General features: G+C 38.8%; 1 protein-coding gene across 1 annotated transcript; it reads right to left on the bottom strand.

Annotated features, from left to right (window-relative positions):
- Nucleotides 1–103: 103 nt before the first annotated feature.
- Nucleotides 104–27,956, bottom strand: cabp7a (calcium binding protein 7a). Its single transcript, XM_085180696.1, has 5 exons — nt 26,898–27,956; nt 6,803–6,946; nt 6,547–6,659; nt 4,613–4,763; nt 104–1,970 (listed from the first exon to the last, which is right to left on the bottom strand). Exons 1-5 carry the CDS (start codon nt 27,004–27,006, stop codon nt 1,840–1,842), a joined length of 648 nt encoding a protein of 215 aa, XP_085036822.1. The 5' UTR covers nt 27,007–27,956; the 3' UTR covers nt 104–1,839.
- Nucleotides 27,957–27,963: the final 7 nt, after the last annotated feature.

Here is a 27,963-nt window from a genome sequence, read left to right as displayed (position 1 = left end):
CGCATCTCAGACAACACAGTAGAGGCTCGGCCAGAAAACAGTATCATCAAAAGGTCAATACATCACGACTTAACAAGGGATATTCATAAGATCTGTCTTTATATAGTCTTTTTTCAGGGTACTGTGGAGGGCTTTTTTTTTTTTTTTAATCTTTGGCTGGTGTTAAATACAAGTTTATAAGAGACTGCAGCATTTCTGATTTCTGTTCAATAATTCAAAATGATCAGATTTCAGAAATTGTGCCCTTATGTGGCCCAGTTCTCCACACAGATTCCTCCTTAGCTTTGGTAATGTTGGCTTATATGTACAATACACATTAATAACAACAGACCGTACCTAATTGCATGCACAACAATCTAAACTACACACTTTGTGTGTTGTTTCACATGTTATTATTTTTATTGCAATTCTTTACCATCCGGCCCCTGTTAAACTTTAACTCAATGGGCAGCTTCAGACATGCAGTCTTCTCGTGCTTGAGCTTTCCATCTCAATGAATAAGACAGTTGTTCCATTTTCCCTTGAACATCACCAAATATATCTGCTCTAGAAGTGCTATAGAAAACTAACGCAGAACAATTTCAAGGATTCATGTCTGTACTGAGTTTTGTGTAATGTCTATTTCACATACAGTTATTGCTCTTTAGCAACATGTCCAGACATAAAAACACTTAAAAAGAACAAAATACATTGCTTCACATTTTTTCCTTAATACCAACCAGATGCATATTCTTTAAATACTTGAGTGATGTATTTTGAACTCAGTTACTGCCCCATGAGTGTGTGATGACTTCAGGCCTGGATGTCCATAGCTTAGCAATTCCAAAAAAGACTTTTTTTCTAGGAGCATACTGTATATTACCACAGCCCTTCTTTTTCATGCAGTTGTATGCTTTATATTTGTTGTGAATGCTGATACCCTGCACCACACACAATTGCTCACAGTTTTCATTAAGGAATCGAAAACAGCTCTAGTACACAGTCATAACAATTAATACATTAAGAAGAACTTTTACAAATGTGTCAAGACGACTGTTTAAATCCATGCATGTCATGCATAGATGATGATCACTGTCTCAAGCCTGCAAAGCAGACAGAGTCGAGTGTTTACTGCATGACCAGTTATTTTCAGCCAGTTGCCTGTCAGTTCAGCATCTTCCCCCCCGAGAACAGTTAACCTACTTCACCCTGCACCATCCTGCTAAGACCAAAGCCCCGCAGCCTGTGAAGGAATGGGAGCATCCACACAGTCACATCCACCGTCTTGCAAACCTATTAAACCCTATAAACCATTATCTCACTTTCTTACCAAGCTATTGTTATCCCCAAGTGGTTTTGAACAATGTTGCACCCCATAATATTTCTGCAGAGCCCTGTGCACTCCAGACCTTGCACACATTGACACTTCCCACAATATTTCACAGATTCTTTCTATTTAATATTAACAAACCCCATAGTACACTGAACAAATACAAAACTGGACAGTCACTAAACTCTCTATAGCTGCCACCATACTGAATGCAACACTGCTCAAATGCACATAGCTAATGAATACTAAATGTTGTGTTACGAAGAGTGATATGTATAGTTGGTTGTCCATTATAAGAGCGCCACTGTCTCTTGGTACGTAAGGTCCAGGTGTCCTTGGAACTGTAAGTTGTCGGCATGTATTCGCCACCAAGACAAATGTCTGTGTCCTTGGGGACTCCAGTTTTTGTGTTCTACAGTCATGTTTTATTTTACACGCATGTGATTGTCTGTATTTGTTTTTGAGTTTCATCTTCACAGTCTTTTATGGTAGCCAGTAAATGCTGGTCAAGGTAGAAAACGCCTCAACTCTTATTTCATGCCACTTCGCAGCACCTGATTAGCTGCGATGAGCATGACGCTGATGATGAAAGCAATGGCAAAGGCGCATATCAGGCTTTTGCGCACACAAGTTTGCTTGACTTGCTGCGTCGGGCTGGAGCCTGGGGAAAAGGAAGTAGGAAGAGACACAAGGAAAAGCAAAATGAGCTGAAGGTCCACTGAATCTGGTATTATTTAATGGTTGAAAGACATTTGATTGTTATTTCAAAATGAAAAGCTCACCACAAAATCATACAACTACAAGAACAAATTTGCTTTCACACCTGTATGCTACATAATTACATCTAGATTGAAATGTTAATTGGAGTTTTGGAACAATAAACCAATGAAAGGGCACCTGACTGGCATATTAAAGGACAAAACATCATCAAAACTATTGTGAATCAAAGGTGTAATTGTTTAGGTCTAACGCAGATGCAGAATCATCTCCAGTAAAGTTAGAGTTCATATCTGTTGTACTTTTACATCTCCCCTTCCCCAATAAAAAATAAATAAATAAATGAAAATAGATAGAATATTGTTTAAAAACAATTTACATAGGAGAAAACATCAAATTACTTTTGAGAGAAAATCATCAGCAAATTTCATGTATCTAATAATAAAGAGGAATTTTTCCCCACTGAGTGAGAAGAAAGACAGAGGGGAGTAGAAATAATGTCATATTTTTCATATTACAGAACAGCAGCCTATAAGAGCACAGCAGTTCACTTACTGCTGATAAGCACCTAGAGCACATTTTAATCGAGTGAGCTTGCTGATGGGAGAAACTGGTATCTCCAGTTCTATTCATGTGAGGGCTGAGTTTTGGTGTGTTTGTTTGTTTGTTTTTTGTTTTCGAATGCGATTGTGGGGAATTTTGAAGTATGAGAACTTAATCTGAAAGAACTAATAATGTATGCATACTGTTCGACAATGTAAGTAGTTGTTACTGTATTATTATTATGATTTGGGACAATATAAGTACAAGCAAACTGAATTGGATGCTGGAAGGCGGAAGCTTAATTCAAAACAAGTTGATTAGTCCAAAAATACAAAGTCCAAAATTTCAGGGCCAACTCGGGAAGAAAGCCAGTGATCGAAAAGACAGACTCACAGGGAACCAAGCAAGGAGATACTCAGCAATGCAGAGAAGAGAGCTGAAGGATACATCTATGAGGACATCACAGCAATGAACGAGACAAGATTACACACAGGTTCACAAATTTAGAGCTAACAGGTGGGATACACAGCTGGAGACACAATGAGAGGCGGGGGGAAGTTAAGTTCAACACACGACACAGAGACCAACAGTTATAAAATAAAACAGGAAGTGTATAACAACAGAATAGGAGAATTGGATTAACTTGGCACTTAAAGAAGACAAGAGGACCAGGCCAGGCCAACACAGAAAGACAAACAAACATCAGACAGAAAGTGAAACACAATAGAAACACAAAGTGAACTAAATGAAGTTCACTAAATAAACAAGGCTAGAAAATAAGCAATAAAAACCTATACAAAGCAGGAGATAAACAAGACTTAGGGCACAAAAGGGAATAACAACAACAGCATATGTAGAAAAATAAACACTGATAACCAAGATACACAAAAAAACAGAGATAACCTAAGAAGTAGACCTTTAATACTAAGCAAAAATTTAAACAGAGGTTGCTAGAAAGATATAATAATTAACAATATATAGTAAAATACAAAAAATGTCAAGAGAAAACAAAAAAAGAAAAGAACTTGAACATACATTTCTTTACACAAAGCCAAAGGAATTAAACATTTAAGAAAGAAAAAGTACTCAAAGACCCAGAGACCATGATAGGTTTAGCAGATGGTATCGCATTACACAATCCTGGCTTACTTATTGTTGACTCCTTAATCATTGTAGAATTTATCTTAAGATTTTCCTCACTGAAGTACATGACAGAAATACTGACCCCATATAAGCCAGTTTGCAGCTTTGGATCCACAGGTGGAGGCCTCTTGGCTTTTTCGAAGTCAAAGTTTAAATCTAAAGGTGGCTGTGCTTTTTTTAGCAGGGCCCCTTAGCTTTGGAGTGACCTGCCCGGGGAGGTAGGGCTCTCAGAATCGTGACTTCTTTTAAATCCCTTCTTAAAAGCCCCATTTTTTCCAGACTTGCTTTTATGTGTTGTTGTCTTTTTATCATCTTTCTATGGTCCTTGTTATTGCTGCTTTTAGTGCTTTTACTATTTATACTGGTATTTCACCTTTCCCTATAATTTGAAATCTCATACTTTAGACAAATACGTAATCATAGAAAAGGACAGCAGAGCTTGCAAATGTGATGCAATTTACAAGTGAAGATAATTTGTGAAATTAAAAACAGATATCATTTACAACATTTAACAACCACTTGTGTGTAGAGAGTGTCTGTGATTATCAGGGCCTGAACAGCCCAGAAAACCTTGTGCTTTGTTTACAAAGACATTAGCATTAGCATAAATAATACATTATTATATATAGTGGCTTGTAAATGTCATATCTTTTAAATACACCATGAAGAGCTATACCATGTTTCATATAGCTTGAGAGACCTATAACCTATAAGCAATGGTAATTTCTACAATGCAGTTAAAAGTAAAAAAAAAAAAAAAAAAAAGAATGTTATTTTTTATTCAATTTTTTTTATTGTTTTTTTTTGTCTCTAGAAAATCTTGATTACATTCTAGACTTTTGCTTTAACTTCAGGGTACAAAACACACAGCAGTATGCTGAAATATAGGAGGTTCCTTACTGTCTATGTCCACCTGGCAGTCCTCGGGGTTCTCTATGTGATTCTCCTCAGTCATTATGATGTTTTCGATGTCTTTCATGGAAAGATGATCACAGAAGGTGTCATACAGTAGCCTCTTCAGCTCCTCCACTGTAAGCTTCTGCATGTCACACTGGGGATAGACACACCTAACATTAACGTGGACACAGGCTGGAAGGCACAGTAAAAACATACAAATGCAAAGACAGAAATCTATAAACACACACGGGCATAAAATATAAAGAGAATGTAAGTGCATAAATAGCACTGCTGTCTTGTAATTTAAAGAAAATATTTTCTGCAGTGTAGGCTTTACCAGAAGATGGAAAATATGAGTGATATGAATGTGCATTTTCGATTTCTAAATGAATGACATTTAGATCAAAGGAAAATTTGAGTGAGAGATTCCCCAGGTGGATCTCAACTCAACAAATCCTATTTCGGATTTGAGTGCAAGCTCCTCATTTTAGGTGAAACATGTGCCCCAGATCTAAAATTTTAACCTTGGGATTTTGTGGTTTTTTTTCAGTAAATAATAAATATTAGATTATCTTAAATATTTATAAAATGGAAAACAAATGCAATATAATCGCTGAAGTTAATCTAATAAAGGTGAATAAGGCCGCAAAAAGGTATTTACTAGCCTTTACCACATCCCTTACATTCCCCTTTAGTTGGTGTAATCTAAAGTACTTTCCCTGAACACTGTTTTAGATACACTTCTTCAACTGTTTAATACAAATATCTGATCAGCCAATTACATGGCATTAACTCAATTTCAAACTGAGCATTAGAACAGGGAAGAAAGGTGATTTAAATGACTTTGAATGAGGGATGGTTGTCGGTGCCATATTAGTCTGAGTATTGCAGAAAATGCTGATCTACTGGGATTTTTCCACACCACCATTTTTTATGGTATACAGGGACTGGTCAGAAAAAAAGAAACTATCCAGTGAGGAGCGGATCTCGAAGCAATGTTTCTAGCACCTTGTTAAATCTATGCCACGAAGAATTAAGGCAACCCAGTGCTTGCAAGGTGTAACTAATTAAATGTCTGGTGAGCGTAATTACTTTCAAAACTACTATTAATTTCTTATTTCTCATTTTTATGTGAACAGAATTGTTAATGAGAAATTTGTTCACAGAACAATAAAACTATTCTGTATTATGTATTCTTAATTTGACTAAGAATGTTTTATTTCTTAATTAGTGATCACTGGTCAGTCTCGATCACTGGCATCTCAGACACATAAATGACCCTTTGGTGTCAATATTGTGCATCACTGCACAGACACCAGTCTCACTCCCAGCTTGTCACATATGAATTAAGCTGAGCCTAAGCTCATCTCGCTGTTGTGACTGAAGGCACTGTGTGATCAATCCAGCAGCACATGCTTCATACTAGTATTCTGTTATATAATGTTACACGATGCTATGCAACACTCCCTTGGGCTTCTTGACTCCCTCAGCAGGTGTGATTCTTCTTTTGTGCACTGAGCATATGAAAAACTCACATTAATTCCCTTTCTTTCTTTCAGACTCAGTTTGGAACCTCATTTTTTTTGACAGGCATTTCAATGCTATTATCACACAGCTGCAACAAAAACAACCCTGACATGAGCTACGTCCCCGCTAATTTCTATCACACTGTCAAAATGAACAGCTGATTGTCTAATGAGGTGTCTGTAAATAAATTAATATCTATTTTGCATGAAAAATTGACTTGACTAAGTGATAAGACTGCCACCACATGCAAACAAACAAAGATCCAGGATTCCATTAACAAATCAGTGCATGTACCATTTAAACAGCTATTACTTTAAAGAACCTAAATGTTTAATAGCTTTGAAGTTCACCAAATTAATGATGTCTTTGTCTCCTTTTAATAACAAGAAATAATGTTTTATAATGAGCACCTTCCAAAAAACTGAGTCAAAGTCAGTGCCATTGAATTTGTCTGGTAACCCAGCAGCTGTGAGCTTTGGACCCAGAAGAGTAACAAACTCCTCAAAATCCACCTGGCCGTCACCTGCAGAAAAGAGGAACAGTTAGCGTTCATTATAGCTGATTTTTTTTTTTCTGCCTAGTCTAGTTTTGTGGGCAAAAGCAGAACAAAGCATCTGCGCTTTTGTGATTTAAAATAGTAAAATCCAATCTGTTTGCTGGCCTCACCATCCATGTCCAGTCTCTGGATGATGACTTCCAACTCCACCTCATTTGGCATGTAGCCAAGGGAACGCATGGCCATGCCCAGCTCCTGCTTTGAGATGAACCCATTCCCATCGCGGTCAAAGACTTTGAAGGCCTCACGGATCTCTGCAGAAGAAGACACACAAACAAACACACACACACAAGCTGAAGTCTTACGGCAAACGAGGATATGAAAGTGGGACATTTTCCACACACCAAAGACACATTTGTTATGCTGCATCACTGCTTGAGTCATAGTTATATGGGGGTTGGCAGCTAAGGAGAACACAAGTTAACTGCCAAAAGAGAGTCAACAAAAGAAAAAAGAACCTTGAACACAACGCAATGAGATCAGAACAAACTGTAAGGGCAGTAGTCTCTGCCTTGTATTTTGATAGGGATGATTTAAACTTATTAAATAGCAGAAGTTTTTTTTTTTTTACTATCTAAAAATAGTGTGTAATTCTGCCACACTGAGAGGGAAAACAGAGACATTCTGGTAAATGCTTTCTGTCAATTCTTTAATAAATGACAGTCAGGTTGAAATGAGATTGGAAACTACCAATGGACCAGCAACTCAAAAATACTGTAAAACTTGTCTGTGTAAGGAATGGCATCATCAGATGAAATAAAATCACTCACTGTAATGTGAAGGAATTGCTACAGTAAAAGCGATGAGCTGATTTTAAACTAGCTCCACAGCACAAACACATACTTATCATTTTGTTAGAAATCTAATTATTGTGGTGTCCAAAGAGACTTGAGATGTTTGTGTCAAAACATTTGGCAGTCCAAATTGAAAACATCTGTTGGATGTGTGGCTTTTTTGTATTTGAGTCTGTTTTGTTATTAAGTATCTTAACAAATGATCAGTTACAGTTTGTATCCAAATGTATGCACTCTCTGTCATCAGTTGAAGAAAAACTACAAATTCAAGTCACATTAAAACCAAAGCTCAATTGTAGTATGGTTGGAGCTGTTTCTGTGAAGGAGGAGCTTACCGATGAGACAAAAAAAAACTTTATAAAATCAATACCTTGAATCATGAGACTACGTATTGATAACAGCCAGTCTGCATTTCAGGCTGTAGTTTGAACAGCATGGGCTTTTATGAGGCAGGGATAGTCTAACAATGAGATCTTATCAAGATACATCATGGGAATAAGCATTGCTTAAAATACTTTCCCTTCCTCTTTTTGTACGTAGAGCTTCGAGTCCCCAAGCTGTCTAGTTATTTTTTCAGTATTACTAAGAATAGTTGTCACTATAGCTCAGAGTTTCTTGGCCTAAAATCAGTGTTCATTGGTTTATTTTCTCTTTTGACAATTTAAATCTTTTCATTGGAGAGCTGCATTTCAGTTTATGTTTTCACTGTGAAAACTGAAACTAGAACAGAGGTCTTTTATTATTCATTTATCATTGAAGGTTGACTTATTGTAAATCCCAATTCTATATTTCTGTTTGTGTTATTTGCAGCTTTGCATTATCACAGTTCTGAATAATCCTTAATCTTATACCATCCCTTGGTATATTCAATTCATCCACTGTCTGAAATGACCTGTTTTAGCTAACCTCGCTTTACTACCCCCTTGAGCCAGTTATCGTCTCACTGGCTGGCTGTCACATACATAAGGTTTGAACTATATGTTGGCTGGTATGACTAGAGTAAGGATATCCCCTCCCCACATAGCAAAATTGGTATGGCCCGGATCTGGCCCACACAATGTGCTTACACATGGCCCACATACGGCAAAGAATGATGGCCCTTTGGTGGCCCAGATCTGGTTTGCCAGATGTGACATGCAGACTGGAGGAGCCCGGGATTGAACCACTAACCTTGCGATCAGTAGGGGATCTGCTCTACCGCCTGAGCTACAGCCACCCAGTGGTAAACATGAGTAAACCTCACTAGGTTATGGATAAAGTGTACACTCACAAACCTGTCAAACCTGCATTTGGCATGTGGATCTTCTAACTAAAATAGGAAAATAGGAACATAAATAGCGGCATCATTGCCAGACCTGGCATACATCTGGTTGACATACACTCTGCCATGACACCAGTCAGTCAGAAGTGCCAGCTTGATGGCAGATCCGGGCCAGACCTGTTTTCTATGAGCCTAGGCCACATAACCCAAACCACAATCGAGTCAGATATTGCATGCCATCACATAAACAGTGCTATCATTGCCAGACATGGCGCACATCTGGTTGACATACACTCTGCCATGACACCAGTCTGTCAGAAGTGCCAGCTTGATGCCAGATCCGGGCCAGACCTGTTTTCTATGGGCCTAGGCCACATGAACGAAACCACAATCGAGCCAGATATGGCATGCCATCACTTAGACAGTGCCATCTATGCCAGGCCTGGCCCATATCTGGATGACATACGTCTTATCATGCCAGAAGTCAGCCAGCAGTGCCGGCTTGATACCAGATCTGGGCCAGACCTCCTTGCTATGTGGGTCTCAAGGATATCCCGTCCCCTCTTACATGAATCACACGCAGATTCATGTAATCCAAAGCTTGAGTATTTGGCTCATAGAAATGATGTGTACACAAAATGACCTCATCATGCAATATTTTTAATATATTTGCTATTTTAACCTCCTAGGACCTGGCGTCCACATATGTGGACATCACATTTTGGTTTGTCTAGACCAAAATACTAAATTTTGCTCTACAAGGGCCTGATATCCACTTACGAGGACGTTACACTGCCTCTGTTCTATTGAAATTTTAAACACATATCCTCATATGTGGATCTAATTTTTTTCAGGAACAAAAATTAGGTTAAAAAAAAATCTGGTAATTCTTTGTTTTTACATTCATTGGGTGCCAATATGCCCAAATATCAAAGAGAAATGAAAAATGCCTGCCATCGAAGAGTTCGGGTCTTAGGAGGTTAAAAATGTAATTATAAAATAATTTTAATATAATATTACGATTTTAACATGAGCATCCACCACTTTAACACTGTACAAATACAAATATATGATCAAAAAGCTACTGTTTCTTCTGATTTTTATGATTTTGGCGTACAAAATCTCTGCCTTTTGCTGGTTAATGAAACCATCCCAGTCTGTTGGATCCTCCACTGTGAGATTGTTTGGTTTTTAGTGTTTAGAGCAGTAGATGACATACAAGTAGGGGCTGATGAGTCCCTTAGTTTTTAATCATTTCTTTTGATGTTTTTAAAATGTTAACATATCAAATCTCACCTCCACTGACCAGTATTAACAACAACAACAATGATAATAATTATTAGTTTGATGGTGTCATGATCTTGGGCCATGTTGACCCAGCATTCGTAGTTTTCGTGTGTTTTGTATTTTGTTCCTTATTTATGCCTCGGTTCCTAGGTTGTTCTGTTAAGATGTTCCTTATTTGATTTCCCCTTGTGACTTTACCCCCTGTGTGCCCCTCTGTGTATCGGTGAGTCCTCGTCTCCCCTCCTTGTGTTTCCACGTTTCCCCAGCCCGTTATGTCTGTGCTCTCCCCGTGCTTTCTCTCTCCTCCTGTCTGCACCTCTGTGCCTTTCCTGTTTTACTTTGACAGTCAGTGTTGTGTTTACTCCTGCCGTGTCTCGTTATAATTATCAGTGTCACCTGTGTTCCCCCACTTCCCTCGTTAACCCTCTGTGTATTTATGTCCGCGTCTCTCTCAGTTCTGCGTCGCGTTCTCCCTTATTCATGGCCGTGTGTTTCTCTGTGTACTACGTTATAGTTTCCCAGTTTAGTTTGCATGGTTTTGCTCTCCAGCAATAAAGCTGTGAATTTTGAGTTCATTCCTGCCTCCGTGAGTTTGCGACTGGGTCCTCATCCTGCCTGCACACAGCCGCATTATGACAGATAGTGTTCAAATTAAGTGCAGCTGAGGCTGAGGTACTCTAAGTTTTTTTCCCCAGATCACAGACAACTAGAAATCCACACTACAACAGTAAGAAATCAGAGTAATGTGTGTGTTTTTTTTCTTTTGTTTTTAGCATTATTTTTACAGCACTTTAAACATAACAGACTAACAAACTCGACAGCAAAGGGCATTAAGTGTTGCAACTACTCCGTGTCAGCAGAAAGCTTCTTCTAAACTTTGAAACCTTGAGTTCAATCACTATGGGAAATCTTTCAGCAGTTAATTGCTCCTCTTTGCCCCACTGCATATTTCCCTTCATTCTCCACTTGTTTACCTTTCACGAGGGACTGAATCCCTTAATTTATGCAACAACATCCACGACCGAGTCACCTACAATTTGAAACTTGTCACATCCTCGTCTTACATGCCTGATTAGCACACAAGAGCAGAGCTGGAGATGAATCTTAAAACAGAGATAATACATAGTGCTCAGGAAATCACATGTCAGATTGGCAGTATTTGTAATTCGTTTGTTGCGATGAAATGTATCACTAAAGACCGATGTGATGGCATCAGCCACACTGGGGTAAATCAGTCCATTTTTTCACTTTATTAGTTTGCTTTGCAGTTTTCTTCATTAATCATTTGGTTAAACCTAACACTGATATTATGAGGCACGTACATAGTAGCATTGTGTGGTTTTTCTAAAAATGTTTTGTTATATTAATTATGTTTCTCTTTCTTTGAGTTACCTGGGTTTGGGTGGTGCCTGTTTCCTGTCTGGGCAAAAGGCGTGGCTGAGGACTCTGGGAACAACATGCCTGCTCAGCAGGACCAACCACGGGCTTACCAGGAGCAGGGGTGTTTTAGGTTTAGTTAGGTTATTCTGTGCTTAGTTAATATTAGTGTGTGTTTTGTTTTCCCCCCTATTGTGTGTAAATGGTTTGGCAAAATCATTATAAAAGCTACCCTCATGTGTCTTTGTAATTAGGTCAGTTTGTGAGTTAAGTTGTGTCTCACTTTGTTTCTGGAAATTACTTTTCGTAGAGTTATATTTAGTTGACCTCTTTTATGGGCCTGCTAAGTATGTTTTTGAATTTTGTTAATTTTGGACTTTTTGAGGGTTAAAATAAAGAAAACCCTTTTTGAAGATACTTTTTTGCCTGTTTCCTCTTTGCTTTGGCTGCTTGGTCCCTCACAACCGATGATAAATCTAATGCGGTCTTTGTAATAAGATTCAGGAACATTTAAATTCCCCACACGTCTGGGGAAGTTTTAGATCAGGTCAGAGTAAAGACAAAGATAATTTAGGTGTGTAAATGAGAAAAATGTGGAGTAGGTTTGGAATGAATAATGGAAACAAAATAAGTGAATGCTGCTACTAAATAATACATAACCTGTCTCTATTATATGATTTAGTTCCAATAAAAGCTTTCTAGGTAAGGAAAATACAATTATGTTGTTTTTAAAATACTTTTCAGCTTGCAGCCGATAGCTGCTGTTAAATTACTGAACTCTAATGCTAAACGAGTGTACATCATTTGAAGCAGGGTAATGAATAGACAAGCCTAAGGTAACATCGGCAGTGTGACAGTACAACAAATTTCTCAGCAGAAAAAAAAAACATAAAATGTCAGTGATGGTAGAAAAGAGCATGTAATTGTGCTGTACTGTATAGTAGTAAATCCAGGAAATAGTCTGTTACAATCAAGTAATCCTATCAAGTGCATAGGATGGAAAAGAAACTGCACGAAAGGGACAAGGGTACTTAAAAATCATGTTTTTCAACAGATTACGTCTGGATATGCAAATAAAGCCAAGTCTGGTGACATTCACAGCAGCTGTTTTGACATCAATTTCCACTGCAAAATGTCTAACTGAAGATATATTCTGAATCACCGAGAGCCTCCAGCTGTGTTTTTTCCTTCACTGGGTATGATGTTATTGTTTATAGAAAAAATAATAGCTCAGTATCCACCTGAGGACCCTGCTCCATCTGTTTACTTTAGAAAGAGGGGCTTTCCAGCAGACACTTGCTGCTAAAACATGTTGGTGCCTCGCAGGAAGCAAGCACATTCTCAAATGAGGTGCCAAAACTGTTTTTGCAAATGATCTCCTTCATGAAAGCCTTTTCATGGATCAAAGGCCAAAGTAGCAGTGTTACTATTAGTAGTTACAGTGTATCATTATATTTGTTATTTAAAAATAACCTGTTGGAGGATGATTTTATGTGGTGACGAACATCATTTACAGAATACTGAAACTGTTGTGTTGTACAGGCTTGAAATATAATGAATGGATTATCGTGTCCTGTGAGATACATGAGCATAAAGCTGGAAAATTTAGAGTTAGTTCAAATATTTTATCAAAACCACTCAGTTCCACATGAAACTAGGCCAGAGTGCTACTTGAATGAAGTAACAAATCTCTGAAGTAAAGAAGACCATGTGTAATCTCCATAGGCTGACTAGGCTGACTAATCAGTCTCTAAAATAATTAATTTTTCTATTCTTGACCACATTCTATCCAGATAAATAAATTCTCAAAGAGATAGCACTACATCTTAATTTTACCCAGAAGATACAGCTTTATTCTTTCCTTTTAATTTTATTCTTTCGCCCAAAATGGACTGGATTCATATGTATTATGTGCTAACTGTACTGTAAAGAAAACACTCTCTCTATAACAATAATTAAAAAAAGAAAAATCAATTAATTAAATTGCACTGCACACTAATCAAAGAGACAAATACTTGTTTAAGTCGAGTATAACAGGTTTTAAATGCTCAGGTAAAACCCAGTTTTTACGAGCAGTGTTTTCTGCTGGTGTAACTGATTTCTCACTTAATCGTGTCTGCTAGCTTCAAAGCTGCATTTGTTGGTTTTTGACTATTTTGGCATGGCACAACAAGCCTGAATCCTTTAGAACCAAATATGTCATATTTGACATGTGAGGGGTTTTTTAGTTTTTAGACTTCTTCGTCATCAGTGTGATTTCTTTTTCCCCAAAAAGGCAAAATAATTTGTGCAATAGACTTTTAAGGAATAAATTGTCTGATGCAGCAAAAATGATACAAATTATATGCAAAATAATATTTAAGTATTAATATAGTTTAATTTATTTTATATTTATTTTATTTCATCAGAAATTTCATCAAAATATTATTTCATGATTCAGGCTTTCATAATGGCATTGCTCATTTATGCAGAATATGCCCAACTGAGCACCAACACACTGGGAATGGCCTTTTACTTGCAGCTCATTATTTGTCATATGAGGGTGTATATTTTCTTCTAAATGATAACTTCCTAAACCTAACTAGGTAATTTGATTGAAATCTAAATCCAACAATTTTACCAGCAAGTTGGAAATCTCAATAGTTCCAAAATGCTTAAGTTCTACTTCCTAAACTAGCCTTTAAAATGGCATCACTGTCTCTGGGCACCAGTGCCAGAGGGCATTTTTAATGGGAAGATGCAGAAGATCGTGAAAGCTACCGAGCCAGAAGCTTGTCCTTACATTCACTCACTTGTACCTAGTCATTTTTTCACTTTTTTCCTTGTTTAACTTGTTAACAAAATTGATAAGGAAGCAGCTTTCTGAAATCAGCATATCCTCCTGAGAACTGAGAAAAAACAACCTTCCCAATGAACTTTTTTGAGATTTCCTGCCTCTTTGGAGGCCACCGGAACACATGAAATATCAATGGAAAACCCAGGATGTCCTCTATTGAGTACATCAGGATTTTGTAAGGTCGTTCATATAAATCAAAAGATATAGACCAAAAACAGAGAACATAAATGAATAGGCTGGTTCTCAGCAGGATATGCATAATAAATTTTAAAGATTTAAAAATGAGAAAAAGTTGTTTGTTAATGTCAAATTTGACTTGTTCAAAAATCGACCAGAGGCCGTACAAGTGACAAGCAGTTCCCTTTAAAATGCCATGTTTTTCAATCCCAGCTCAGAAAAACTTGGGAAACTGCATAAAATGTAAATAAATGAAGAGAACATATCAAATTTATGAACTGAGAAACTGTTCTGTATTAAGAAATTTTGAATTTGATGGCAGTAACAAATCTCAAAATGCTGGGATGGGACAATAAAAGGCTTGTACACAGGTCTGATCTCATTTAAAAGTGGAGGCAAAGTGGAAACCTGTTCTTTGGTCAGACAAATCTAAATTTAAAATTATATTTGGAAAATATGGGCATCACATTTTCTTCACTAAAGAGAAAAGAGACCACCTGACATGTTATCAGGTCACTGCATATCTGATGGTATGGGTTGTGTATTATTGCTTATGGACGATGCTCACACACATTGAAAAGCACAATAAATGTTGAATGGTTTTAGAGCAACACATACCCCCGTAAAATATTAGGGTCTGGGTGCTGAACCGGCTTGCAAGCACTCGAGACCTTTCACCAGCTGAAAACATTTGGCACATCATAAAATGAAAAACACTACAAAGGAGACCCAGGACTGTGGAGCAGCTAAATTCAAAACATTCCTCTCCTAGAAGTCCAACAACTATCCTGCAGACTGTTGTTAAAACAAGATGGGATGCTATACATGGATAAATATGCCGCTGTCCCAACTTTTTTGAACCATTCAAGTGTGCCAGTTTAAAAATGTGATGTTTTCTACATTCATTTGTCAATAAAATATGGGTTTACCATTGAATTGTGTTTATTTACATTTTACACTGCATCCCAACAGTTTTAATTTTTGCTTCCAGCCTTTTAAATTCCGACTAATGTAATTTTCAGCTTCTGCCTTATCAATATACATCATTTAATAGATTTTTTTCTTTTTAAAGCTGCCTCTTCAGCTCTGTTCCTGGGACCATAGCTCCACCAGGGAAGTGTGAATATTTTTGCTGAAAGCATGTGATATTTGCTTTGATGTACAGAGGTGCTTGTTGGCCTTCAGATGCAATGCCACATAGTCCCCTGTGATGTGATCTGACATAGGATGAAACCTCAAGTTAAGCTCAGCGGCTGAAAGAGCCAAGCTTCTAAAGCAAAACACCCACAAGAGAAAGGTGCAGTGCACTCCCTTTTGCACTACTCTCCCTGTATACTGCTGTTTATCGGTGAATTGAGCTGCATCCTTGCAGCAGCACGGAGTTGCTAAACAGTCTGTACACAGCTCTAAACAAAGTGAGGAACCACTTAGAAGTGGAGCTTATTCATGCATATAAATGGAAAAGGCTCGACAAGGCTCGCGAGTTCCACTTTCTCTGCAGTGTTTTCCTTTAAGCCATATGGGGCTAACACTTTACATTACATGTTGGGAAAAACATGACAACACTGGGACTTTTTCTTTGACAGGTTAATTAAGCAACATTAATGTCTAATTTATTTTAGTACTAACAAGTTAAGAAATTTATATTAACAGTTGCTATGCTACAGATCTAATATGAGATAAATGGGCCAAAAATAAAGACTAGTTTCCTCCCCTTTGTTTTTTGCTTTTATCCTGTCACACACATTATAGTTTAATACTAACCAAATACACAGCATATTAACATATTAAAGTGCTAAGACAGAAAAAAAAATCAGAAAATAGATTAAACAATGAAAATATTTACTTGAGAGTTTTGAGTGTTTTGGTTTTAACCATTATCAGGATAAATTTAGCTTCACTTAAAACTTTTGCCAATTACACAGGGTGTTTTTTTGAGCAGAGCAGACTAATGCCAGGGCTTTCCAGCAGGGCTAGGAGGAGGAGTTGGCCGTCCGACTGGGATCCGGAATGTGGGGCCTCCCTGCTGCTGCGGAGTCGGGGCGGTCTGCTTCTCCCCACCGCAGGGAAAAGGGTAACACAACCTGGGTCTGGGTGCAGTTCCCCCCTCCAGGGGCAAGGGTACCTAGACCCGGTTCGTAGAGTACGCTTGGGGAGTGTGATTGTGTGTACAGCGTCTCTTTATGTCTGTCTCCACGTTGGTTGAGTGTGGAGTAAGTGCATATGAGAGCATGAGGGTGGGAATGGATGTTTGTATCTGTGTGTGCCTGTATGTCTGTGTCTATATGTCAGGTTGGGTATCAGATGCCACCTCTCTGAGGACAGCTCAGGCCCTCCAAGGTTTGGAGGCCTATCTCCCCCCACCACTTCCCCTGCCGGGGGCGGACTCCCTCAGACATCGGTGCGTTGGTGGTTCTTTGTGTCCGGGGGTGGGCGTCCGGGTACACACCGGCTCACTCCTTGGCGGCTGCTTATCGGGGCCTGGAGCCTGGGGCTCGCTTGGGCCACCTCGGAGGTGGGGTGCCCCCGGCCTCTCGGCCTGGGGCTCGGTCACTCAGGCACAGCTGGCTGCCGGCGGAGCTCACGGGCACGTCACTGCAGCCCCCCCTGGCTTCTGCTCCGTGGCTGCTGGGTGACCCCTCATCTGGGACTCTCCTCGGCTCTTTCTGGGACAGTGGCGCGGCTGCCCCTCTGTTGGTCTTCCTTGGTCTCTTGTGTTCTGGGGGCCTCTGGATGTCTGGAGTTTTGATCTCCTCCATACCTGCTTCATGCCCTGGAGGACGGGGCAGTGGCCCCCCACACCCTCTAGCAGATCATTACATGAGGGAACCTTTTAAGAAAACAAGCGCGTCCATGCTCACAGGTGTACACACGGGTGATCACACACACAAACTACACCCTTTTTGGCTCCTACCTCAATGCACACTGTGCTGTCGATCTTACGTGCTGCACAATAATGTTTAATATTTAGTAGTTACTGTCATATTCCCATATATCATTGTGATGTGGTTTATTGTATTACTCTCGTTTTCTTCTGCTTGTTTTCTTTTTTCTTTCTCAACAGGTGATCCAGGTGATCGATATATGTATTTATTTTTTTATTTATTTATTTTTTTTCTTCTGCTTATTCTGTTGGTTTTTGTTTTTTGCCCTTCTCCCCCGTCCCTCTTCTCAACTGTCTTTCTTTCCCTCTTTCTTTCTCCCTTTTCTTTCCCCCAGTCAAATCTGTCCCGTATTCAGCAAGTGAAAATAAAATAAAGAATAAAAGGTGAATCAAATGGACCATTACGGCAAAGCTGGGATGGTCAATTTGGTAAAGAAAAACCGTTGGGCATCTTTCTTCGCCTTTAGACAATAATTCTGATGGCAAAAGAGCCAAACGGGACAGGCAAAAAAAAAAAAAAAAAAAAAACAGTTGCTATGCTACAGATCTAATATGAGATAAATGGGCCAAAAATAAAGACTAGTTTCCTCCCCTTTGTTTTTTGCTTTTATCCTGTCACACACATTATAGTTTAATACTAACCAAATACACAGCATATTAACATATTAAAGTGCTAAGACAGAAAAAAAAATCAGAAAATAGATTAAACAATGAAAATATTTACTTGAGAGTTTTGAGTGTTTTGGTTTTAACCATTATCAGGATAAATTTAGCTTCACTTAAAACTTTTGCCAATTACACAGGGTGTTTTTTTGAGCAGAGCAGACTAATGCCAGGGCTTTTGTAACAGCAACGCATCCGTGAACCTAATCCAGGGCTTGTTTTTCAGAGCCAGGGATCCTCTTTGCCTCATTCAGACCTGCATCTGCTTAGGGCTGCTTTGGATCGGTAATTGAAGCACACCCACTCTTTATGTGAGACCTTATCACTGTGAGAAAAACACTGCTCTGCTCTGTCTGTGCAAACCTTGGGTGACTATTTTTAAACACTCATAGCAACCTTAATCCATCTTTAGCTGGATATGGGCTGACTTGGACATCCAAAAGATTTAAATATTACCATAACAGGCTTCTAATAAGGCTCTTGGGGATTTGAAAGGAGTATATGGTGAAGTGTAAGTTTGTGTACTGTGTGTGTGTGTGTGTGTGTGTGTGTGTGTGTGTGTGTGTGTGTGTGTGTGTGTGTGTGTGTGTGTGTGTGTGTGTGTAAAGGGTTTGAAATGAAATTCCACCCTTTGTTAGAAAATTTAAAGTGCATTAACTTTATGCTAAACTTTAACATAAACTTTATGCTTTGCCAATGCAGCACTGAAGTGACCACAGGGAAAAACTTTTTTTGAATGACTGTAGCCAGTGACAGGCAGTGAAATTTTAGTCTGACGTTCAGTTTTTCTTTTCTGAAAAGAAAAAAAAAACATGGAGATCTTTCCATCTTTCTTCTCTCACTCTTATTCTTTGCAAAGCATAAAGTTTTCAGTATCACAGATGATGCCATGCTGAGATGGTCTCGATAGCCACAAGACAAAAACCCGTCAGAAGCACTTCAAGTCCCCCATCAGTTCCACCAGGCTAACAGTGCACACTCACTTATGGATGTTGTTTTTCTACCACTATTATTGTGTGATAAAGACTGTTGGTGTATTGTTCATCAAAGGAAAGGAATATCACCCCGGAGGAAAAAGCACTTCACCTCCCAGAACTCATCACAGTTCATTTCACAGGTAATAAAGTCTGCGGGATTCACTTCTTTGTGGCAATCAATCAAGATGGAAATAAATGACTTAACTTGAAGCCACCAGGCAGCCATAATCAAAGCATTTCATGATATTCCCCGTTAGTCTGCAGCACATGTTTTTCATCAAAACCCATTTTGGCGTGATAGAATGCCATACCAGATTACACTGACTGATTAACTGAGAATTTAGATATTGATGGGATCGAAATGTCAAATAACTAAACTATAACAAGGGTCAGGAAAATAATAAATGTCAGTGTCAAGACTTTAACTTTTTCTTTTCCTCATTATGAAGAAAAGATGTATGCAAAGAAATGAAGACTTGTCTTCTGCTTAGGTAATAAATTGGGGAAAATGCTTTGTTTGTCATATCACCACAAATATTGCATAGAGGGGGTTTTGTTCAGAGAAGAAATATATATCTGCATACCTCAAAATCTCCCCTTATTTTGTTGATTTATTCAAAGAAGTGTGAAAACAATACATCAGAGTTTTGAATGGAGATGTGAGCCAGTCACCTCCAGATAAAGCCAGTCCATTCCCACCCTGCTTTATGCTTGCTGTCTATGGTACTGATATAAAATTGCTTTTCAACTCCATTACCTCAAAATTAAAATTCTCTTAATCAAATAACCTTCATATATTTTTCTGGTAGACAATTTTCAAACCCTTTAAGATTTTTTTTTGTGTGTCTGTGACCTTGTGGTGACACCTGTGGTGCTGGGGCACTTTGCCCTCTATGAAGAGGTTCATTTGAGGCTCAGTTAACATCTTTTTCACCATCTATGTCAAGTAGAGCTTTTCCATCCAAGCAGGTGATACATTTCTGAAATCCATTTTCAAATCCAGTCCTGTCTGCCTGCCTGTTTGTCTTACAGGCTGTGTAAGATGACCCTGCATCTACGCAGAACTGAGAAGAGATGGGAAGAAAAACAAAGTGAGATTTATTATCCTCAGCCTGATTACATACAAGGACGGCGCTTTAATGGCCGTCCCAAGTGACACGCATCTGCAATGCCACCGACCGGTTTCTCTTCTAAAATTAATTATTTTAATGTTTTTGTCTTGCTTGTGTTTTTTATATATCCTTTTTTAAATCATTTTTTATAGTAGGCGGGAAAGAGTTTGCCGTAAGATTCTTCTGCAGGTTTTTGATCTTTCTTCTAAACTTACGCAACATCATCTCACCGTCCTTCACTGGTACTCACAAATCCATGTGCATAAAAAGTCAAATTCATAATGAATTTGCTGGCTTTATTGCCTTTTTTCAAATTTTGGAGCAATTGAAAAATTACAGCAGTCTGTGCTGCTGTGCGTCCTTCTTCTTTGTTAATCAACAAAAGCCCTTTTGAGCTTGAGCTTGATGTTTGGCAGACTTGTATCGATGTGAAAAGGACTTGATTTGTGAGTACAAGAGCGATGGTTTCAGCAGTAGAAAGGCACTTAATTTATTAGCTTGATTCACTTTATTGTTAATTATTTTTTTAATATGTTTTTTTAGGAGAAAGTGTTTAGATAAAACAATCTCCTCTGCAGGAGGGTATGAAAGCATTCATCTGTGGAAGAGGATGCAAGCCATGTTTTTTAGGGGGATCCAATTTAAGGGTAAAACATGGTGTTTTTTTTCCCGAACGAGAACAATAATTGAGCTAATTCTGGCTTCCTAGGAGAGAGCATGCAAATAGCAGTCAATAGCTGACGTGAATAGAAGAGAAAAATAAGTGTTTGGTTTTGGTAAACACTTCTGGATCGTTTGCACACTCCACACTCCTGAAAATGAGCCAACGTATCTTCATCTATCAGCACTGGTCATTTGTTATGTCCAAATCTTCGTAGCAATATATATGCTTTAAAATGGTCTCAGTTGACCCCTCAGAAGTACACCCCCGCAACGCCTACTGATTCTGCACCAGCAATACGTTATACGCATAATTTCTGTCTTTCCGAGCAGATGCCGGTGTCTTTAAATATCTTCATTTGTATTCATGTAAGTATTTCCAAAGGAATGGAAGTCAACCCTCCACCTCAGGGCAAAGAAATGAGTCAATGTTGCTGCTGCAGCTACAGTAGGAGTCGAGCAGAAACATCAACAACGCCTCACAGGCAGTTTATGCCATTAGAAACACAGTGGTGTCGGTGGTTTTTTTGAGTAGCTGTCAGTCAAAACGATTTGCAGTCACAAAAACTCTGCCAAGGGAATGACTAAAAAACCTGAAAAAGAAGCCCCAGTAAATGTTAAATGCCTGGTACTGAGAGGAAACCTCATTGAATAAACAAAATCTGAATATTCAATATTCTAAATGCATGTTGATGAAGTAAACAAGCTCTGCAGTCAGTCCTGTACACTACCCCAAAAACGCTGACTTCAGTAGTTTCATCATCCAAATAATCAAACTCCGCTGGTTGTTTGAGGAAGGTTTTACATTCACATCCTCTCTCCCCCACCAGAGTGTCTTTCCCTGGTGCAAAGCAACATATAAAGCTCCATTTACTGATATTGGTGTAACCACAAATATATGAAGCAAGTGGTAAATTCTCACCATCATTTTTTGATATTTCATAAAATAAAACTAAAAATGCAGTATCTCTAAATCCAGCTTTCAGTCTCACTGATTTCAGTCTCATTGTTCCAGTCACTTCCTGTTTGCACCATCTCTGCTCTGTGCCGCGGGAGGGAGTGCAGACGACAGTCAAATCTGTTTGATCTTGAGACGAGGAAAGCCCCCTCACTCTGCCACAAGTGTGCACAAATGGAGAGATAACTTTGTAGGCTGCACTGATTTCAATTGCTGTGTAGATGGTTAATTGGGGAGTTTAAAATGCTCCGTGAGAGATTTGTCCCTGCTAGTGCTCTGTGACAGGTTGGGGTCGGGATATGCTTGCATGTTTCCGTAACGATGATTAAGAGAATCTTTTTTAATACTAATAACAACACAGTGAAAGTAGAAATAAAGACAGGTTTTATTAAAATCTTCGAATACAATGTCTATTCACTGTAAATTCTATGCAAATTATGTCAAATACTGTCTGCTTACATTTCTATGTTTATTTTGCTGCATGTGATGAGTAATAATACCTGCAAGCATATGAAATAGCTGAAACTAATATGCACTAACATTTTCCTTCTGGTAGCTAGACATGTAGAATATAATGCTAATGTGATATTTAGTTATTTTTGTTATGAATTCATTTACTCCTTCCATAAATAGCCATTATAATGGTCTTGCTTTTAGGCAGAAAATGATGTTATTAGAAAACTGGTGAGTTATCCTTTTGTTTGGCTGTTTGAGCAGTTCGCATAAGTATGTCAAATGGATTAATTTGCCTTAATGCCCGAATTTATTTACTACTGATGAATACATTTAGTTTTCCAGAGCGTTTTTTCGGGGCGAAGCTTCCGAGAGTCTGTCAGCAACAGAGGAAATTTGGGGCTGATTTAAAAAAAACGATACAAAAGCACATTTCCTTCCAAAGATGTCCTCACGGTCATAAAACAGAGGGAATGAAGAAAAGATGGAACTAAAAGTTGTGTCAGCAGATGTTTCCTTCAATGTTCTTGTGTATTTCAACAGTGCAGGGGAAAAGGCGGAGGAGATTTCAACTGCAACAATAAACAAACTGTATTATCGCAAGTTTGCTAAGAAAATGCAAACATTTTGCTTCTCTCTTATCGTTTGCGTGTGTACCGGCATCTCCTGGCATCTGTTTACATGAGCCTTTCTCTGGGACCTGATACAAATGCTTAAAGCTCAGCCTTGGGACTATTTTGAAGCTACTTCCAATAGTGCTGCTGTTAGGCTGTGTGGAAATGGGCTACCCACTTAATTCCACCTGCAGTGATATTGACACTGAGCTGTGTGTGTATATATAAATGTGTGTATATATAAATGTGTGTGTGTGTGTGTGTGTGTGTAGTGGTGGAGGAGGTCTAAACTATATTGAGCACCTGTAATATGACCAACTGTTTTTTTTTTCCTCTTGTGTAGGAGGGGAAATGGACAATCTGGAGTCCAATTCAAATTATGGTCACATTACTGTACATTAAAGTAGTTGTTACCACCTCTAAGTTTCTTTCATGCACACACACACACACACACACACACACACACGCGCACACACACACACATGCACGCACACACACAAAGCATTAGAAAAAAATAGAGCTGCTTTTTCTTTTTTTTTCAATTATAGCTTTGACAGCCTTCTTGGTCAAAAAGTTTGGTGCCACTGGTCCATTCCCTTGGGTGTCCAAGCCAGTAATTGAAAATCAAGTACTTGGTTATGTGTGCCAATAGGGCTTTAGCCTCCTATGCCTCTACATGCGCTCACATACACATATTCACCAATGTGCTATTTCATTTTCTGACAAAGTCTCTGACGGCCAAGCAGATGATTGTGACACCTCACACTTCCAGCCAATTCTCGTCCCTCTCTAGAGAAGAGCCACAGTGTCGCTCGGGCAATGCGTTCCTCATTTACAAGTCATTTCTGAAACGTCACTGCTGTCAAAATTTTATCAAAATACGTTTAATGATGTTACTATATATTTTTTCATTTTTATGTTTTCAATATTTGCAGTGTCTCCAATCTAGGAAATACTTTAGCACTGGAAGTTCAGTTTGTTAAAATTCCCTTTAAGTGCTAGTAGCCATATTATTCCAGATATCCATATTTAGGGTTTGGGCATTATTTTTGATCATAATTTGTCAGTTAAGATCCAGAATGAAAATCTTGTCTCCTCGTCTTTCACTTAAAATTTGTCATTACATAAAGAAGAAAAACATTTTTATCTGTTATTCGTTATATAAGCTGCACATTTAAAAAATAAATAAATCACCCAAATGTGATTTTGTGTTAAAATATGTCACACATAAAAAAATCATGTTTGGCATCTGGAGCGTACCACTCACCAATACTGCAGTGGCATCTTTATACAATATGTATGTCTGTTTTTAATGCAAGAGGTCCTACGACTTTTATTCTTCCTCTTCACTTTCTTGCTACTTTTGACAGCAACATCTAGAAAATAAGGGCGAGTCTGTGCAGTTGTCAGCTGCTCCAACAGTCGTAATAAATTCCAACTTTGGAATAAGACTGAGTGCAAAATGCACAAGCCTTTACGTCACATAGAAACCTCCATCTGAGATCTTTTACGTAGGCTTTCTGGCTGTGTGGAAGACGAAGGTGCTCAGCAGATTTGGATTAAGAATATAAACAGAAACAATTTTTAATCCTACTAACAACAGGACAGAAGTTGTTTCTTAATAACAGACAATCTCATAGTGACTAATATGAGTAATGAACAAAATGAGCATTAAGTTATATTCACAGAAAACTGAAACTGGCTTCACTTCTTAGACTCAGAGGCTGTTTCAAGCTTTACTGTTCAATGTATGGGTGAAAGAGGACTCAGAAGCTATGCCCATCTTTTATATACTGTCTACAGCTTAAATATGAAATGAAGCTATGTTAATACTGGCTAATACACTTTCTAGGGGCTGCAGTGGTTGCACAGAATAAATTAACTCCAGCTTGCGATACTGTCTTCCATCTCTGCGACACTGAAAACAATAATGAGAGTAATAGCAATATTGTTTCCATAGATTTAAAATTTAGTTAACTAAAAGTAAGCACCAATACTGGCACATAACATTTCACATCCTTTTTCTGCTATTATTCAACAAACCATTCAGCCTTGTCATGTTCTATATTATTCTCATTTTGTGCTTTCTAGTGGGAAAAGCTGTGAAGCTGTCACTTGACAACGACAACAACAACAATGTTCAAATCCCTTCATTGACGCTGGCTTAAAAGTCTGCCTCTTTCGCTTTCTCTAAGGCATCTCTCACACAGCATCACAACAGCTGCAAAAGGCTCTGTCGCTGCTGTTAACTGTGCATTACCACAGCCTTCTCCAATCAAACTGCCACTATAAGTTGAGCTGTAAAACCCAAATGGCTCACTTTGTCTCCTGACACATGTAGCAGATAAGTGGATTTGACTAATTGCAGCTAAAATGAAGTGTTGTTTGTTTATTGCATCCAGAGCTGACAGTGAAGTGGTTGGGTGGGGTGAAAAGAAAACTGAGATTTGTCAGTCTCAACAGTCAAGAGCTACTTCTGAAACCTGAAGTACACACGTTTGACAATAAAGCACTGTGATGCAATGCTAAAATTAAGAGCATAACATCATGCAAGGATCACTTTTGGCATTGACATGTATCTCTTTGATCTTTCTTTTCTTTTATTTAGTTTTTGGATTTCAAAGCAAAAAAAGAGAGAAAAGAAAAAGGCAATAAGCATTAAATGAACAAGGGAGATGTGTGTGTGTGTGTCTTAGCTTTTCTGGATGTTTCTGGTGTTTTCTGAAACAGATATTGTTCAAAATGCACTGGGGCTGTTCTGCCTTTGAATGCCCTCTGGGAGTCAAAATCAATATATATTTGGCCTCTTCCACTCAGCTTTCATAATTAACATCAACCTCAGTGTGAAGGTGCCAAACGTATTATGTGCTTACAAGTTGTTCTTTGCAAGTATTGCAAATGCAAACCTGTTTATGTGAGACAGAACTCTGTCATTCAAAATTTGTGCACCTGCAGGTAACATTAGCAGTTTGCTTCTTTGTGTCTCTGCTCCAGCACTCACAGACAGAAATTTTTCACAAGACCAGGCTTGTCTGTACTTCACACATATACATGAAATGCAGCTGTCAAGAAAAGCCGCATCACTTTTAAAGGTTTGTGTGCCCACTCATCTCTCTGAATCTGTCCAGCGAAGGAGTCGGATTTGTCAGAAATGTGTTTGTCCTTTGTTTTTCAAAGAAAGTGTGTTTAATCATTATGGGGGGGGGGAAAGATCAGAGATGCAGGGGACGAATGATTTAGCATTAATATGTCAGCTTACAGCATAAACACACTGAAAACATTGCAGCAAAACAAGAACTTCCTCTAATCACATCCATTTGGGGACTTCAGTCATGTCTCGGGAGCTGCTGTGTGATAATGTGCAGATGTCACAGGTTCACATTGCAAGCACTCCTGGCATAAACACTCTCATGATCCTGAAATACACATTGTCCTGTGTAGCTGTCATTTTTCAGCATGCTTCTTGGTGTTGATATTTAGTGCTGTGGACGTTAACTGTGTTTTCTGATGTGTCAGATGTATTCAACTTTTTTTTAAAAAATGATGGGATTTACCCTGTTACTTAATTTAATAATCTTGCAGATGTGGGACAAATGCTTCACAATCTTCAGGAAAGGTGGGGATAAGATACATAAAATATCTCTAAACCATTCAGTGTCTGTGTGGCCAGGCTTAATAGGCCAGTGAATTCCAGCCCTAGCTTCTGGTACTAGATCGAGGCAATGCATCAATAACCTCATAGAGCAACGTTTTATAACAAAATTCCTTTCTTAAGAAATCCTGCTTTGAACTTATGTAAAATAATGATGTAATAATGTGAATAGACTGAAAACATTTTTTTTTAGCTGTCAAAAAATCGAAAATGAGGATTATTGTAGCACATTCTGTTTTATATAACAAGATAAAGAAAGGGAACTGTGAAAATAAAAACTGCCCTTAAAATCCAAATCACTTCTAGTCTCGATACTTGTGTATTAGATCAAAGCTCTCCGAGCGCTGTCCAAGGTCCTGACCGCGCGTCTGTTTAAAGGAACTCCACCGCAGGAGCTGACCGCGGCCACATACACCGCCGCTGCACAAAGTAACACCTCCCATATACTCACAAGTCCTGATAACATTCAGTTCTATGTGAGCAGGTATCATTATTCTCACCTTCTACTTCGTCTTCAGGCAGGTTCACCGGCGCGCTGTAGGAGAGGATGTCAGGGATGGTGCAGATCCCCCGGTACATCAGCGTGGAGGTGACTGGATGCATCGGCATGGCTGCGACCTCTGGATACCACCTGCGCCCTCGTCATACAGAAATGTCTACAGAGAGGATCCTAACTTCCCCGCTCAGTCACCGACGGAAAAGCAAATCCATGGATGAGGGGCTGGGGGTGCGAAGGGAAAACGTGGATTCCGCAGCGTGTCCGCCTCAATATGTCTTTTGGTCAATGAATGAAGAGCAAGAAAATGTGTGTGGGGGGGCTCTTACCTCTCTGCAGTTGTTATATGTTTAGAAGGAATAACACACAAAGTCAGTAAAAGGAGCAGTGCAGAACACCGAGAAAATGCGCACATAGAAACATCACCATCAGCTCAGACAACCTCCACATCTGAGCTAATTAGCACGTTTTCCGTCTCTGCTGTAAACAACAATTGTGATAAAATTGCAGGTTATGAATCCATCGATTTCTTGTGTTTTTTTAGTCCCGAGGATTGTCTGCCGTGATGAAACACATGCATCCACTTGTTGGATACATGCGCTAACTTGACGCACTCCGTCCTCAGGCTCCAGCCAGCTTCATCCACAGAAACGACGTGTTAAAAATCTTTTTTTAAATGATCAGTGAATAGCATAAAAGATCTAAATGTGTGTCTTAAAAGCCCGATATGATGGCAGGTAAAGTAGGGCGCATCCGGATCCTTACAGACAATAATTACTCGCTGGCTCTTAATTGGTCGTGAACACTGGGCGCAGTGCAATCCAGTTGTTCAGTCTTCAGTGTTTTTGTGAAAGGAAGCTCTCTGTGTGGATCAGATATGTAGTCTCTCCCTTCTCTGTATCGCCCCCGTCACTCTGTCTCTCACATACATACATGCGCACTTACACACACTTATACGCTCAGCGTGTGGACGCAGGCAATCCCACAACACAGCACATAAACGCAATACACCCTCCCTGCCCTGTTGGTTTCTCTGATCTTTCTTTTCTTCTCTTTTTTCCTTTTAATTA

This window comes from Neolamprologus multifasciatus, chromosome 12 (assembly GCF_963576455.1).
Source record: "Neolamprologus multifasciatus chromosome 12, fNeoMul1.2, whole genome shotgun sequence".
In the NCBI taxonomy this organism is placed as follows: Eukaryota; Metazoa; Chordata; class Actinopteri; order Cichliformes; family Cichlidae; genus Neolamprologus; species Neolamprologus multifasciatus.
This window is presented reverse-complemented; position numbering and strand designations above follow the sequence as displayed.